This window comes from Entelurus aequoreus, linkage group LG02, assembly GCF_033978785.1.
Source record: "Entelurus aequoreus isolate RoL-2023_Sb linkage group LG02, RoL_Eaeq_v1.1, whole genome shotgun sequence".
Taxonomy (NCBI): domain Eukaryota; kingdom Metazoa; phylum Chordata; class Actinopteri; order Syngnathiformes; family Syngnathidae; genus Entelurus; species Entelurus aequoreus.
Window position 1 is genome coordinate 55,557,536 of NC_084732.1, and position 16,270 is coordinate 55,573,805.

The following is a 16,270-nucleotide window of genomic DNA, read 5'->3' on the forward strand; positions in this document are numbered from 1 at the left end:
GAGTAACCGTTTTCAAAGTTTTCACGGTCAATACATAGCGACGAGTCTCTGATATGTCTGTTTGTACCCAGATAAAAGTTATAAAATTCACGAACACTCTGATTTGTGTGAAATCGTGGTTGGCATGGTTTTGCAGGGATGAAACGTGAATTCACGCTGAGCGAGAAGTATTCAAGATTTGCATGCTGGAACTTGAAGGGGTTTAATTCCCATGTTCCAACAAATGCTCTATGGTCGACAATTCCTACGATATATATTTTGGAAGTTTTCCCAAATATAAGTTATCCTGAGAACACACACGCGATTGTGAAAGGATAGTAAAATTCTTAACCACTACACGGGTTATTGGGTAAATGGCATTGGATTTCATTAGAGCTGCTGACATCAGGGGAGACTTGTACTTTTTTGACAAAATTGAAATTAAATTGTACCCAGCCTCAGACATCAATGTAAAAATACTTTTAGCTTTGACAAGTTTCAAACGTACATCCACATTGTTTAGCAAGAGTCTTTCAGAAAAAAAAAAGTCAGTGTGCAGGGGTCCAATTAACACAAATGGGCATGAAGTACGACCAAAGCTTGCACGTTTGACAAGACCTTTGTTTGTGGCATCATCTCCCATGTTGATTGAATCCAAATCCTCGCCATCATCTTTGTACCACAGCCCTCCTGAAAACTGGGACTCCAATGTTTTACGTGAAAAGTTGAGCAGGGTTTCAATAATATATCTGTAAGGATGTGTTGCGGATGATGAGCTGATGAGGACATAGTTTAGTCTGGCGTCTACCTGTGAGAATATAGTATTCAGAGGATATTTTATTATCACACACTTTTCATCAGCACCGAGATCCGTGCCATCGGCTTTAGTAATCTTAAGTCGTAGATAGAGCAGTGTTGAGTTGAGGTCAAAATAGAAACTTCCGCTTCCTGGTACCATGAAATTTAGCACTTCTTGATTGGTGATAAAGTTTAAAGGGTGGATCGCTACATAATTGGTCTGATCTATGGATAGCCATGTCATCGGTGGTGCAAAAAGGTCCAGTTGTGATTTGGTACCCTGTGTCGAGAGATGAGTGAGAGACATGTTTCAAAATATATTTCTTCCGCCTTGTTGTTTTTTAAGGTTTCGCTGTATTTTTGCAGAGGTTTTACGCTTTTTTATGGCTGTAATCTGTGGTAATTATGTTAGACTTCTTTTTCCTTTTCAACGTGCGATGCGTGGTTGACCTGATCCTTCCTGTGGATCCTGACGCTGACTGGCACGATTGACAATATGACTGGTGACTGCTCCAGCGACGTCGGATGCTATCCCCTTGGCTGCAGTTTTCAAATTTGGTTTAGCAATATTAGCACCGTGTTTAAGAAAGAGTAGGACACATCTGAATGTTCTACTCAGCATGGATCCAAGACCTCGTCCGTAAATTACAGGTGTCTCTGCAAAGCCACTTATTGAACCACCTCCAGCCTGGTTAACGCAATAATTCACAAACCTTTGCAAACTCATTTTTTGGCATTGAATTCAGATGAACTACTTTAATATTAATCTAAAATGTAGCTTGCAAATTGTTTTCCCGTATGTGAACCGTATAGGGGTGTTTAAATCTGTTTTTAATTCAATTTGGATATCCTGTATGCGCTGTTTATTAACAGGAACGTAGTGTAAACAATTGTAGGAGAAAGTGACCAGATCACCATATGATCCTTCCTTTTTAATGATTCTTAGAAGTGGTACAACATAGTCTCCAACATGCTGGGCTTCTACAATATTTGTACATACGTAAAAATTGTACTGGCCTCCATTAATATCGCATGGATATTTACTCTTTGCTTTTGTCAACGTTTCTACCCATTCACCTGGTTCAAAATCCAACATGTAGTAGGTAAGTGGGGCTTCAAACTTAATAGAAAATCTACCAGTCCCAAATATTGAAATTATTTTGTTTATAGAACTGTAATATACAATTAGATAAACTTTTACACTCTTAAGTATAGCGTTCATCTCTTTCACTGTTTGTTCAACATTGTCATAATGCCCTGACAGGATTTTCAGATAGTGTGCGGGATCCTCTGGTCTCGTATGATCTGTTAGCTCAAAACCCCCTTTAGAAGCCATAATATTATTCCATGCATGACAATACATTATCTCAGCCAACGCCACCTCATTAGATCCTTGTAATATTATAGGTTGGGACAATGTAACCGTATAATTTGAGTTGTCATTGTCAGGAAATATGTTGTGACATGCGTTTGATGGTAACGTCACATAGAAGGAGGCATGTTCGTCCATTATTCTGTTTTCCGTTGTTTCTTGTTTCTGTTTCTCCGAAGGTTTATAACCTCTTTAGCAGGTAACCACGAGTCAAACTGACGTGGCCATCCATGCCATTGAACTAAAAGCATCTTTTGACCGTTTTTAATTTTCCTGTCTAAAATGTTTTCTATATGAGAATGTCTGTAACGCATGATTCTCACTTTCTGCAATTATGGTTCATAGAATGTCCCTTTCAGGATTTCACCTCTTCCATCTCTTTAATTTATATACAGGGGGGAATCTGGGAATACACTTGTTTACTATAACATTTTCATTGGTAAATGATTGTTCATACATTTTATCGAATACACCACGGTATTCCGAAATCCTTACAATGTCACCCTCTTTGAATTTAAACGCAGGAGGTTTATCGGTCAGTGGTAGTGTCCCGTTTAAATTTTCAAACACTTGTGATGTCTTGGCAGGTGTTACCTGCACAGGTTTCATTTTTATACTACTGTGATAACTATTGTCGTAACTGTCAAGCAAATCTTGAATCACGTCCACGTACCTTCAAATGTTTTTAGCTGTGAAAAACGGCCACGTTTTTGTCTTCAATGTTCGATTAAACTGTTCAACCACAGAGGCCTTTAGATCGCTACCTGTTGCAAAATGTCATGTTATGTTTGTTCATTAGTTTTTTTAAAAACACGATTAAAAAATTATTTTCCTGCATCGGTTTAAACTTTAACAGGGTTACCGCTCTCTTCTAAAATTGAAGAAAAGGCTGATGCAACTTCAGACGCCGTCTTGTTTTTTAACACACGTGCGTAAGCATTCTTTGAAAACACATCTATTACTGTAAGTAAGAATTTAAAGGGATTTTTGTTTTTATATAGAGAGGTCATATCACAAAGATCAGCTTGAAATTGATATAGAGGACGTGGGGTAAAAACACGATTTCTAGCAAATGTTTTTCTGGCTGTTTTGTGTAAATTATATGCATCCTGAGCTTATAGCCATTCTTGCACTTGAGAAATGCTAACTTTTTCACCCATCTGCTTTTCTACAGCTCTTTGAAGTCTCTCTATACCTGCATATGATCCGGCTCTTGCAAGGTCATAGTAAATACATCTCAGTACACTTTCTGTCTTGTCTAAAGACATGTCTACTAATGGCCAGAAAAGATGAGAGTGCATCCCTTTGTGTTTTTTATTGAATACAAGTTTCTATATATTAAAACAAACACCAATTGTTAATAATTCTGACACAAGTTACACATTTTAATGAGTAATACACGTTTCTATAATAAAAAAACAATTGTTAATAATTCCGACACAAGTTACACATTTTAATGATTAATACACATGTTTCTATAATAAAAAAAACTATTATTAATATTTCAGACACAAGCTGCATTTAGTACACCAATCAACATAAATTTTATGTTTTGTGTTTTTTATTGAATACAAGTTTTAAAAGATAGGTTTAGATTGGTTTTGGTCTATAATAACACCCCATTTTTTTTAAGGATTCCAGAAACCTAGGAAATGCTCCAGCAAATCCTCTTTCTCCCTTTTTCCATTGGTGTATATGTTTGTGATCACGTCAACCTTTTCTAAAAGGTTTTCTTCAGTCTTTAGTTCATTAAGAAAAGCATCTGCTGCCCCTTCCACTCTACCCTCTACTATGTCTAACCCAATTATTTCCAAGGCATACTTTACGTCATACGTCAACACTTTGCCTATTAAAAGTTTAAAGTTAGCAGGAAAATATCGAGGTTCTAGAGGATAGAGACATGGATGTTGTTGTTGTTGACTGGGATGCTCAATCTGACACCCGTAACAGTCTTTTTTCACCTGTTCAAACACCACCGCTCGCACAGCCGTTGCAATGCAGGCCTTCACAGTCTCTGGAAAATCAACACTTTCTTGCAGCCGTTGATAAGGTTGAGGCGAGTTAGATGGTGTGAAGAACGCATCCAGGTTTGCCTCTTTGTAAACTATATCTGTTGGACCTTCTTCTGTGCTCGCATATTTAGGACCGTATGGAGGGTATGACGGTATAGAGTAAGATACATCAGAGACATCAAAATCAAATGCAGAACTTCCTGCTATGCAGTATGGCGAGTCAGGGTAGAAGCAGACGCCATCACAGATTACATCGGCGGTGAGATGGGTGTAGCTCCTAGCAGGGTCCTGGTATACCTCACTCTGAAGGTCTTAACAGTCTGCGTGGTGGTTGGAATCAGCATCCTGAGAGACATTGGGGAGACCATCCACAGAGTTGTCCCCAGAAAAGTCTGCCACGATGATATAAAGCACCTTGTAGCTCCTCATATACAGTATATATATATATATATATATATATATATATATATATATATATATATATATATATATATATATATATATATATATATATATATATATATATATATATATATATATATATATATATATATATATATATACGTTTGAAATTAGTGGGTGTGTCTTGTTGGAGGGTTTAGTATGTAGAATCTCATGCAGAATTACCTTCTATTCCAGATCCCGTCCTCTTCCATGTTAAGAATGGTGGTCAGATTTATATGTCTTTTGCAGGTTTTCACACATTGAGTTGTAGCTTCAGATTGAGTTTTTTCAGTAGGATCTGTTTGCGGTTTTCTTGACTGAAAAAAATAGCCATTTCTTTTAAGAGTTTGTCCAACTCCGGGAAGTGAATTGCGAAATTCCACTCTCTCTACATTAGTCTTGGGATGGAATACATTGTCCTGACTGTATCTCACCAACATCAAATGTGTGACTTGAACAGTCAATGAGAAAAAATCCAAACTTACCACGTAATACTGAATCTGCTGTCGTCTGTAGACACAATATTGAATCCCTGTAACCGACATAGCCCTGATAGTCTACACATTGCATGTACCCTATATAATCTTGAATCATGGTCTTCACTTTTTCCTTTGATTAATTCTGGGTTAAGAACCTTTTGACATCTGTGCTGACAGTGCACATCTGTACCTTTAGATAGTAAACTTGCAATTACTTTCCAGTCTTCTGATCAATGAAGCTCAACAAGCTTCTTCAACTTCTCATCCTCTTCCCGTGTCCAGAGCGTTTTCCCAAGGTGGTACCAGGCTTTGCCATCATGCCGTCGTAATCGTGCTCATACATCTCAGCCTCTTCCTCATCCTCCTCACTGCTGTAAACACTGTTCCTCGGCCGCCGAGTCATGTCAGTCACTTTCCCCGGTGTGCTGCCTCTCAAGCTGCATCTTTTCGCTCGTACTTTCACTTCTTTGTTCTCCCCGAGCGCCATATTCGCCACCAGAGTGTTCCTACTCTTCTGAATTGGTACTCACACGGGAGGTAGAGCCGCTTGCTCTGCCGCTGTGTGTATTTCACGTCGCAACACTCTGGATTTCCACACACCTTCAGTGAGTTTCTGTGGATTGTCTGTGCATGACATATGGCTCGGGGTTGCACCAAGTAGATAACTTTCCTCTCCCTTGTCTATTCCTGTCCCGTGCCCACACTCTCTCCCCAGGTACGAGAGGGAAAGCTCTCGCCTTCTTGTTAAACTGTTTCTTGTTTTGTGAGGCTGCGTCATCCATTCTTTTCCTAGCCAGACCATAGGCCAGGGACAACCTCTGTTGGTGATCTTTCACCCACCCACCCATATCATGCCTCAACTGTTGGGGTCCTACACCTAACCCCTCATCTACTGGGAGAAGCAGGTGTCGCCCAAACATGAGGAAGGAGTGGATATTACCGGTTGCGCTGTGTGTGGTGTTATTGTATGCATGTGCCAACTATAGCAAGTACTCGGGCCAATGATTCTGCTTAGCTGTCTCTAGGGAGCGGAGCATATTTAACAAAGTTTGATTAAAACACTCTGCATTGCCATTACCTGCAGGGTGGTGCGGGAACGTCATGAGGTGGCCGCTGGGCTTGGTGTAGCCATGGCCGACAGAGAGTGGTGAGCTGGTGCCCTTGGCCGTGCTCTGCAGGTAGCCCTCCTGCTCCACCTTGCACCTCATGGTGGAGTTCCAATGTTTTTTTTATGGCATTGTCGGTCCTGCCGGGGAGCAGCTTAGCGATCTCGGCCCAGCGGTTGCCCAGCTTCTCGTGCACCTGGTAGATTATGTGGTCCTCCTCCTCGGTCCACGAGGTCTTCTTCACCTCCGGGTTAAGGTGGTTGTGCCATCGCTCATGGCACTGCTTGCCGATGCGCCCCTTCAGGTGCTTGGTGATAACCGACTAGCGGTTGGCACCATACTTTTGAACCAGCTCTATTACCCGCTGGTCTTCTTCTTTGGTCCAGGGTCCTTTGATTAATTCTGGGTTGAGAACCTTTTGCCATTTGTGCTGACAATGCACATCTGTACGGTTAAATAGTAAACTTGCAATTACTTTCCAGTCTTCTGATCCATGAAGCTCGACAAGCTTCTTCAACTTCTCATCCTCTTCCCGTGTCCAGAGCATTTTCCCAAGGTGGCGGTTACCAGGCTTTGCCATCATGCCGTCGTAATCGTGCTCATACATCTCAGCCTTTTCCTCATCCTCCTCACTGCTGTAAACACTGTTCCTCGGCTGCCGAGTCATGTTAGTCACTTTCCCCGGTGTGCCGCCTTTCAAGCTGCTTCTGTTTGCTCGTACTTTCACTATCAGCGCCGGATTTGTTCTCCCAGAGCGCCATAGCTGTATTCACCACCAGTGTTCCTACTATTCTCAATTGGTACTCACACGGGAAGCAGAGCTGCTCGCTCTGCCACTGCGTGTATTCCCCGTCGCAACACTCTGGATTTCCCCAGGACTGTCCAACAGCGTTGGACCCGTCGCTCCCCGCGTCGTCAGCGGTCAATTGCTACCTCCTGTCATCCTCCATGCGTGCAACGTGAAGTCACCAAGGTCCAAAAGACCCGAGCTGCGAAAAGGTGCACGGGCCAGCCGCCCGTCGCCTCCGTTCCATCAAACTCCTTTTCTTCAGGCGTGACGGCCCTCCTCACCGCTGCCGATTGGCTGCCCTGGCTATGTGTGTGCTCCTATTCGGCGGTAAAACTGTCACTCAAATAAAAACAGGGCTCGACAGGTGCAGGCAATTAGGTCCATCAGTAACTACAGGGTAGAAGTAACGTTAAAACTCAGCACGTTCAAACAAAACCAAATCAATAAAACCAATCAATAAAAAGCATGCACATAAAACCAACAAAATATATAACATGCATAAAAACAATAAAATCCAGAATAACATTAAAGGGTAGAAATAAAAGGTGACAACAGGATTGGAAGGCCAGGAAGAGAAAAGTGAGTACGATGGTTAAAAGAGGCAGCGAGTGTGCGCATGAGGCGCAGCATTCATCTCTGTCAGTGTGTTGGTCAATATAGTCTGTGGCATCAACCACTATATGTCACTGAACATGATTGATATAGCAATAACCTGTTTACCCAGGTGGTTTAAATCAGTGGTATTCTTGCCCATATTGAATACAAACAGCCCAAACTGTCCTCAGTGCAATAGTTTACAAGTTTGATTTGTGTGTACACAATATTGTCTCCATACACACACAGAAAATACGCACGCACACACACACACACACACACACACACACACTGACCCTTGGCTCAGGGCTGCACACATTGGCTCAGGACAGTGTTGGAAAAATACAATGGCGAGAAAAAAACCCAGAATACTCATACTACACAAAGTCCTTGAACAAATGGTACTTGTTTACACTCCTCTTTTAGCTTAAAACCCATCTAAATATCATGCTCATTTCAAGAAAAAAATAATACATATAGGGCCTGATCTACTAAAGTTGTGCAAGTTTTAAAACACGTGCAAAATTAAGAGCTCACGCAAAGATGATCTACTGAGCTCGTGTTCAGGGGATTGCATCTCTTAAAAGGGTCATGTATTGATTTTTTTCTACATTTAAAACACTTTCTTGTGGTCTACATAACATGTAATGGTAGTTTTTTGATGAAAATTTTGCTGAAAATTTTGCAGAAAATTTAGCGATCACATGAGATAGGCTCCAGCACCCCCGCGACCCCAAAAGGGACAAGCAGTAGAAAATGGATAGATTGATGGATGGGTGCGGCCAGGCAGCTCTGAGAAGATGTCTCTGCTTCGGCCTATAAGCTCCTTTAAGTCCTGTGCGTGTGGGAGACAGTTCAGTCCCTATGCCTACTGGTGGTTCTGTCTGTGGAGAGAGGGTGGTTAACAAGGCAGGGACAGGGGTTGTTTCCAAAGCATGCCATTTCTTTAGCAGATGTATGTGATATATCTGATTGCCTTTTCGCCGGCTTGGCCGTCTCACCTTGTAATTAATAGGACCCATCTTCTCCACAACCTCATACGGCCCCTGCTACTTGGCCAGGAACTTACACTCATGGGTTGGAACCAACACCAGGACCTTCTCACCTGGTTGGAGCTCCCAAATCTGTTTTCCTCTATTGTAGGTGCGAGCCTGCTCAGCTTGAGCCTTCTCCATGTGTTGTCACACCAGAGGCCACACCTTCTTCATTCTCCCCTGCATCTGCTCGGCATGGTCCACTACTGAGCGGTGGGGTGACGGCTGGCTCTCCCAGGCTTCCTTTGTGAGGTCAAGAAGGCCTCGGGGGCGCCGCCCATAGAGGAGCTCAAATGGCGAGAATCCGGTAGAGGCCTGGGGAACTTTTCTAACAGCAAAGAGCACGTGGGGAATGAGCTGGTCCCAATTCTTTCCATCTACGTCAATCACCTTTCTCAGCATCTTTTTTAATGTTGCATTGAACCTTTCAACCAGACCGTCCGTTTGGGGATGGTACACTGAGGTCTGTAGCTGCTTCACTTTCAACCATGTACACAAAGCTTTGACGACTTAAAACATGAAGCATGTGCCCTGGTCCGTCCAAATTTCTTTGGCGATGCCCACCCGGCTAAAGAGCAGGAACAGTTCTCGAGCCACCGCTCGAGCTATGGCGGAACGAAGGGGAATGGCTTCGGGAAAGCGAGTGGCGTAGTCCATAATCACCAGTATGTACCTATGGCCTCGGGCTGACTTGGGAAGAGGCCAGACCACGTCCAGTGACACCCGGGAGAATGGGACCTTGATGATAGGCGGGGGAATGAGAGGGTTACGGACCGTGGGGCGGGGTGCAACCATCTGACACTCTGGACAGGTTCGACAGAAGTCCTCCACAGCCCTCTTCACCCCTGGCCAATAAAATCTCCCCAGGACTCTGTCATAGGTTTTTTGGACAGCCAGATGTGCCCCCATCTGGTGAGTATGAGCTAAAAAAAGAACTTGTGATACAAAGTCCTTAGGCACCAACAACTGTTCACTTTCACCCCCACCCTCCTTAGCTGTGACCACTCGATACAATAGCCCCTTTTTTACAGCGAAGTGAGAAGAAGTCATGTTACTCACCCCCTCAGGTTTGGATCCCTCCACTGGGCGGTGGCGAACTCCCCTGGTGTGGCGGCACTATCCCTGTCCAGCTGTTGCATAGAAGCGCCACAACGGTCACAAAGGCGGAAGAAGGCTGCAGCAAAGATGGGCCCCCAATTGTCTTGGTCTCCATGCCATTGGACTTTGGCCTTCTCTTTGCCAAGGACAGTGTGGTGGCTGTCCGTGCACCAGTCTCCCCACTTTAAAAGTTTCCACGCACAGGCGTTCTCCTGACGGCAATCCCACCAACAGGAGGACAATCATACTCGTTTCGAGTGATCGCCGCCGACGATATACATCAAGCATTCTGTTTGTGAGAAAGTGGAGTGTGTGTCTTACCGCCTGACAGCGTCCCATGCACAGGTAGAGTGAGCCCAGGTTCAAGCTGCTGCCTTTATGCTCCCAGGCTGATCAGAACCCAGGTGTGCTCCATTGGTAATTAGACACAGCAGTCATCTCAAGCTGATTGAGGAGGAATGCATGCAGGTAGGTACCGCCCCTAAACCACTCTGCCTAAGGCCACATCTCTGCTGAGCTGAACCTGGGCACACCTCTTACCTCCGATAGGACGCTGGTCAGCCCGGCCCCATAGAGACACTCCACAGTATGTGTATGTATATATATACATATATGTATGTGTATATGTATACATATACATATATGTATGCATATATGTATACATATATGTATATACAGTATGTATATATATATTTATGTTTACGTATATGTCAGGGATGTAACGATTTTATAATTACAGCGGTATTTCGGTTTCAAAGTCTTCTCAATAATACTGTGACGTGTGACGGTATCCAACGAAAACTTGGTGAGTGTAGTTTTCTTCTGCCGTTTTTGCATTGGCCGGGTCTGTAAATAAACTACATCTCCCAGAATCCTTTTCTTGGCACGGGACCGCCAAGGTAGGTTCGTGGACCACCGTAAGCAGGATGTCACAAGGTGTTGGTGACGAACCCCAAGATGCAGAGATGGCAGGCTTTGTCCAGGAAAACATGATTTAATGTCCATAAAATAAAGAAAATACACAAACCAGGAACTAGGAATGGCCAAACTGAAAACAGGAACCAGCAAACAGAAAAACTGGAAATAGCTAGCGGCTAACAGGATCTGGCTAACAGGAAAACACAAAACTAGGAGCTAGGAGACAGCAAACTGTAAATAGCAATTAGGAACTAGCAAACAGGAACAGCTTACCGCAAACAAAGACATAGACAAGTATTAGCGACACAGGTAGTGATGATATCGACAGGTAGTAGACAATGACATCGACAAGTCATAACGACAATACTCCAGCCCTGACTGGAGGACAAAGCAAGTCTAAATAGCAGCTGGCTGATTGACACCAGGTGTGGCCCGGTGTCAATCAGCCACAGCTGAGGGGAAAAAGCACTCAGGGATACAAGCAGGAAATAAAGACAGACACAGAGGAAAAACTAAAACATGACCAAACTGTCAGGGACAAGCCTGACACAGGAAGTGAAGTGTGTTTGTGCTTGTTGTAGTTAAAATTGTTTTTTGGACTTTAAATCTGTCCATAACTTTTTCAGTTATTTTGCTAACACACAGCCAAAGCCCAGGCCAAAACATAACCGCTATAGCGGAGGTAAGAAAGTCTGCGTTCTGCAAAGCTCATAAACTGTCACACTGAAAAGATATTTGAAGCCATTATTAAAAGTTATTTTGTTAGTATGCTGAAAATGAATGTATTTCTATATCAAGAAAGGATGATTAAACTATAGCATTGTGATTTGTCTTCAACCTTGTCATCTTGCCATTTCCTGACCTGTGCTGTCATGGTTAGAGTGATGAGGACATGTGGAAGTTTTCTCTTTATATTGTGGTTTCAAAATAATGACATTTTAGTAGAATGACATTTTAGTCTGTAAGCAATCTCTGGAGATCTTTTGTTTGTCACCTCAAGAAGAGGCCTTAATATTGTTTGAATGAGGCAAACACTAAGAGGGCTTTAGGGCTGGGTAAAATATAATCAATTATGGATCCATATCTTTCAAATTTTACATTATTGATTCACATGCACTGGTCATCTTGTGTAAGCAGCAGCAATATCACACTATGCAAACGTTAGCTTCCAACAACAAGTTGTCAGGAGCAAAACAACACAAACTGTAGGACTTACTAGCATTACCACACAATTATCTGCAGGCAATTTAGATACAGTACAATAATAGAAGCCATCGCAACTTTTGGCAAAGATTTATGGCCGCACTTGCAAGCTTCATGCGGCTCGTTTAAGTCAGCCACACTACGTTATGCAGCTAACTGAGATGTATTTCTATTCAATATATTTGTAACTGACAGTCTTGTAAGATGGCCGCTAATGCGATAGGAAGCCATAACTTGGGAGCTACTTTTGTGGGCTTCAGCTCTGCCTTCAACACCATCCTCCCTGGACTGCTACGAGACAAGCTCTACCAGCTCAGCGTGCCCGACTCCCTCTGCAGTTGGATTAATGACTTCCTGACAGACCGAAGACAGCACGTACGGCTGGGGAAGATTGTCTCGGACAGTCGAACCACAAACACTGGTACTCCTCAGGGCTGTGTACTCTCCCCCTGGCTCTTCTCCCTGTATACAAACTGCTGCACCTCCAGTCACCAATCCGTAAAACTGCTCAAGTTTGCGGATGACACCACCCTCATCGGGCTCACCTCGAATGGCGATGAGTCCGCCTACAGGAGAGAGGTGGACCGGCTGACGTCCTGGTGGAGCCTCAACAACCTGGAGCTGAACGCCCAGAAAACAGTGGAGATGATCATGGACTTCAGGAAAGTCACAGCCCCACCATCCCCCCTCACCCTGATTGACTCTCCCACCCCCGTCCCCATTGTGGACTCCTTCCGTTTCTTGGGCACCACCATCACCCAGGACCTCAAGTGGGAGCTGACCATCAGCTCCCTCATCAAGAAGGCCCAGCAGAGGATGTACTTCCTGCGGCAGCTGAGGAAACTTAAGGTGCCGACCGAGATGCTGGTCCAGTTTTACTCAGCCATCATAGAGTCCATCCTGACCTCCTCAATCACAGTGTGGTTCCCCGGCGCCACAGTCCAGGATAAGAATAGACTGCAGCGCATCGTGCGTGCTGCTGAGAAGGTGATTGGCTGCAAGCTCCCATCCCTCCAGGACTTGTTCTCCTCCAGGACCAGGAGGCGTGTGGGTCGGATCACAGCTGACTCTTCTCACCCTGGACACACACTATTCTCCCCTCTCCCCTCAGGCAGGAGACTACGCTCCATCCAGACCCACACCTCCCGCCACCTGAACAGTTTTTTCCCCTCGGCCATCAGGCAAATGAACAATAACTCCTAACAGCAGCTCCTTGAATTCCTTCTAAGTCTATCTGATCTGATAGCTCAGTCACAGCTCTTTTTATACCAAATATTTGTTATATGTGTTTTATGTCGCACGTTTGCACCAAGAAAAATTCCTAGTTTGTGAACCCGTTCTCAAACAATGGCAATAAAACTATTCTGATTCTGATTCTGATCTTCCGCACACAGCACCGTCATCAATTGCGCCAGAGACACCAAGAGCACACTTTAGGCATTCACAATAAAATCAATCATCTGTCTGACTGCACCAATAAAGGTCGCAGAAAATTGCTTACATATTTACTGTTATTATTTTTCACTCAAACAATATCTTAATGCAACTTGCAGTGACAGAATATTGCATTACAATTACACTTTCAGTCGTAATTCCTTTCTCATTTCAAAAGTGCACTTTTGAAACGGTCTTGTTAACAGTTGAACTTTAAACTTCCCAAAGTTCTGTTGGCGGGGGACTCCCAAAGACCTCGGCCCTGTCCCACCTTAACACGTGTTCGTTATTTAATCAGAGGGAAATTGAAGGTTATCAGACACGTATTTCAATGCTCAATCAGTTACACTTATTTGCATTAACAATATAAATATACTTAGAGAGGCACTCTGGACTGTTGGCAAAACGATTACCAAACTCGTTGGATTATGTGAAGGCAAGAGTCCCGTTACTCAAAATCCTTCTCTTTTTAAGCTAATACAAGAGGAAGTCCTCTGGGTAGGGGCCATACATGTGGGCCCCCGTGTTCTTTCTTTTCGTACTTTGATATGTTCTGTGATAGAATAGAACAGAACCTGTTCACATTTCTGCAAAAACCAGCAGGCCATGAGGTTCAGTGATGCACAATACATTTCACTTTGATCTATCCATCCATCCATCCATTTTCTTCCGCTTATCCGAGGTCGGGTCGCGGGGGCAACAACCTAAGCAGAGAAGCCCAGACTTTCCTCTCCCCAGCCACTTTGTCCAGCTCCTCCCGGGGGATCCCGAGGCGTACACAGGCCAGCCGGGAGACATAGTCTTCCCAACGTGTCCTGGGTCTTCTCCATGGCCTCCTGCCGGTCGGACGAGCCCTAAACATGTCCCTATGGAGGCGTTCGGGTGGCATCCTGACCAGATACCCTAACCACCTCATCTGGCTCCCCTCGATGTGGAGGAGCAGCGGCTTTACTTTGAGCTCCCCTCGGATGACAGAGCTTCTCACCCTATCTCTAAGGGAGAGCCCCTCCGATCCATTGAGAGCTGAAGATCCTGGCCAGATGAAGCCATCAGGACCGCATCATCTGCAAAAAGCAGATACCTAATCCTGCAGCCACCAAACCGGATCCCCTCAACGCCCTGAGTACACCTAGAAATTCTGTCCATAAAAGTTATGAACAGAATCGGTGACAAAGGGCAGCCTTGGCGGAGTCCAACCCTCACTGGAAACGGGTCCGACTTACTGCCGGCAATGCGGACCAAGCTCTGACACTGATCATACAGGGAGCAGACCGCCACAATCAGACAGTTCGATACCCCATACTCTCTGAGCACTCCCCACAGGATTTCCCGGGGGACACGGTTGAATGCCTTCTCCAAGTCTACAAATCACATGTAGACTGGTTGGGCAAACTCCCATGCACCCTCAAGGACCCTACCGAGAGTATAGAGCTGGTCTACTGTTCCACGACCAGGACGAAAACCACACTGTTCCTCCTGAATCCGAGGTTTGACTATCCGGCATAGCCTCCTCTCCAGTACACCTGAATAGACCCTACCGGGAAGGCTGAGGGGTGTGATCCCACGATAGTTGGAACACACCCTCTGGTTCCCCTTCTTAAAGAGAGGCACCGCCACCCCGGTCTGCCAATCCAGAGGTACCGCCCCTGATGTCTACGCGATGTTGCAGAGTCTTGTCAACCAAGACAGCCCCACAGCATCCTGAGCCTTAAGGAACTCCGGGCAGATCTGATCCTAGACGTTCCCAGCAGACCCTCACAATGCGTTTGGGCCTGCCAGGTCTGTCCGGCATCCACCCCCACCATCGGCGCCAGCTCACCACCAGGTGACCACCACCAACTCTGATCTACTGAAGCATTAATGTTCAAATGAGCATTATCATACAAAGGTGTTCTATGGATCTAATGTTAAGCATGAATATTCAGTAGGCATTAACAATAATTTTAAGCTACTCTCTATGTGCGAATAGTTAATGAGCTGCTCAAAAGAAACAAACTATTCTAAGAGTATAGTATTAAAAAAATGGGGTAATTTGTAAAATCAAAAATGCTCCAAATCACAACAGTTGCTATTGGTAAAGAGAAACGCTTGCAGCGTGGCGTGTTTAAAGCATTCTCTTGATCGAAAGTTTTGAAGCCAAAATACTTCCAAATTGCGCTTAACAAGTTCACGCACACTCTTTATTAACCAGTAGAATTGCCTTTTTTGGCCATTTTTTCCTCCCCACAGTGTTTGTGCTTGTGCGCTCCGTGAGCATGTGCGTGCTGACACATTAAATATATATATATATATATACATATATATATATATATATATATATATATACATATATATATATATATACACATATATATATATATATATATATATATATATATATATATATATATATATATATATATATATATATATATATATATGTATACATATATATATATATATATATATACATATATATATATATATATATATATATATATATATATATATATATATATATATATATATTTTAGCATTATGTTTATGTTCAACTACAGTAAGTGTGTTTATCCTAAACAGTCCTGCCACTTAATGTTACACATTACAGCATTTAAAAGTCTTTTTTGGGACATATACCACAATAATATCGTACCGTGGCCTTAATATTGTTATATTATTGTACCGTGAGATTTTGATATCCTTACATCCCTGACTTAGGGATGTGCATCTCCTCTACCTTAAATGGCGATTCGATATGAATCTTGATACATGGGTTACAATACGATTCACTAACAATACTTTTTAAAACATTTCGATACGATTCGATGCAGATGGACGCTTTGCACCGTGAAAAGACAATTAAATGTATTATGTATCATGTCATATAACAATGTCATGTGTTTTTTTAATAGACACATACAAAACAGGTGGTGCCTGTAATAATTATGAGCAAATAGAACTATCAACTTCAAGGCACTGCAATCCATACACTTAAAGAAAAGAAAATGTAAACAAAACACTTTGGGAAAA

At 43.4% G+C, this 16,270-nt stretch overlaps 1 protein-coding gene and 1 long non-coding RNA gene across 2 annotated transcripts in view; both read right to left on the bottom strand.

Annotated features, from left to right (window-relative positions):
* LOC133635932 (uncharacterized) overlaps positions 1–16,270 on the bottom strand; it is a 578,226-nt gene that overhangs the window by 325,993 nt on the left and 235,963 nt on the right. The gene's annotated exons all lie outside the window — the stretch shown is intronic.
* On the bottom strand, positions 6,065–6,857 carry LOC133665224 (transcriptional activator Myb-like). Its single transcript, XM_062070478.1, is given in 3 exon segments — positions 6,065–6,105; positions 6,163–6,313; positions 6,315–6,857. Coding segments are annotated over 3 exon segments (735 nt in total).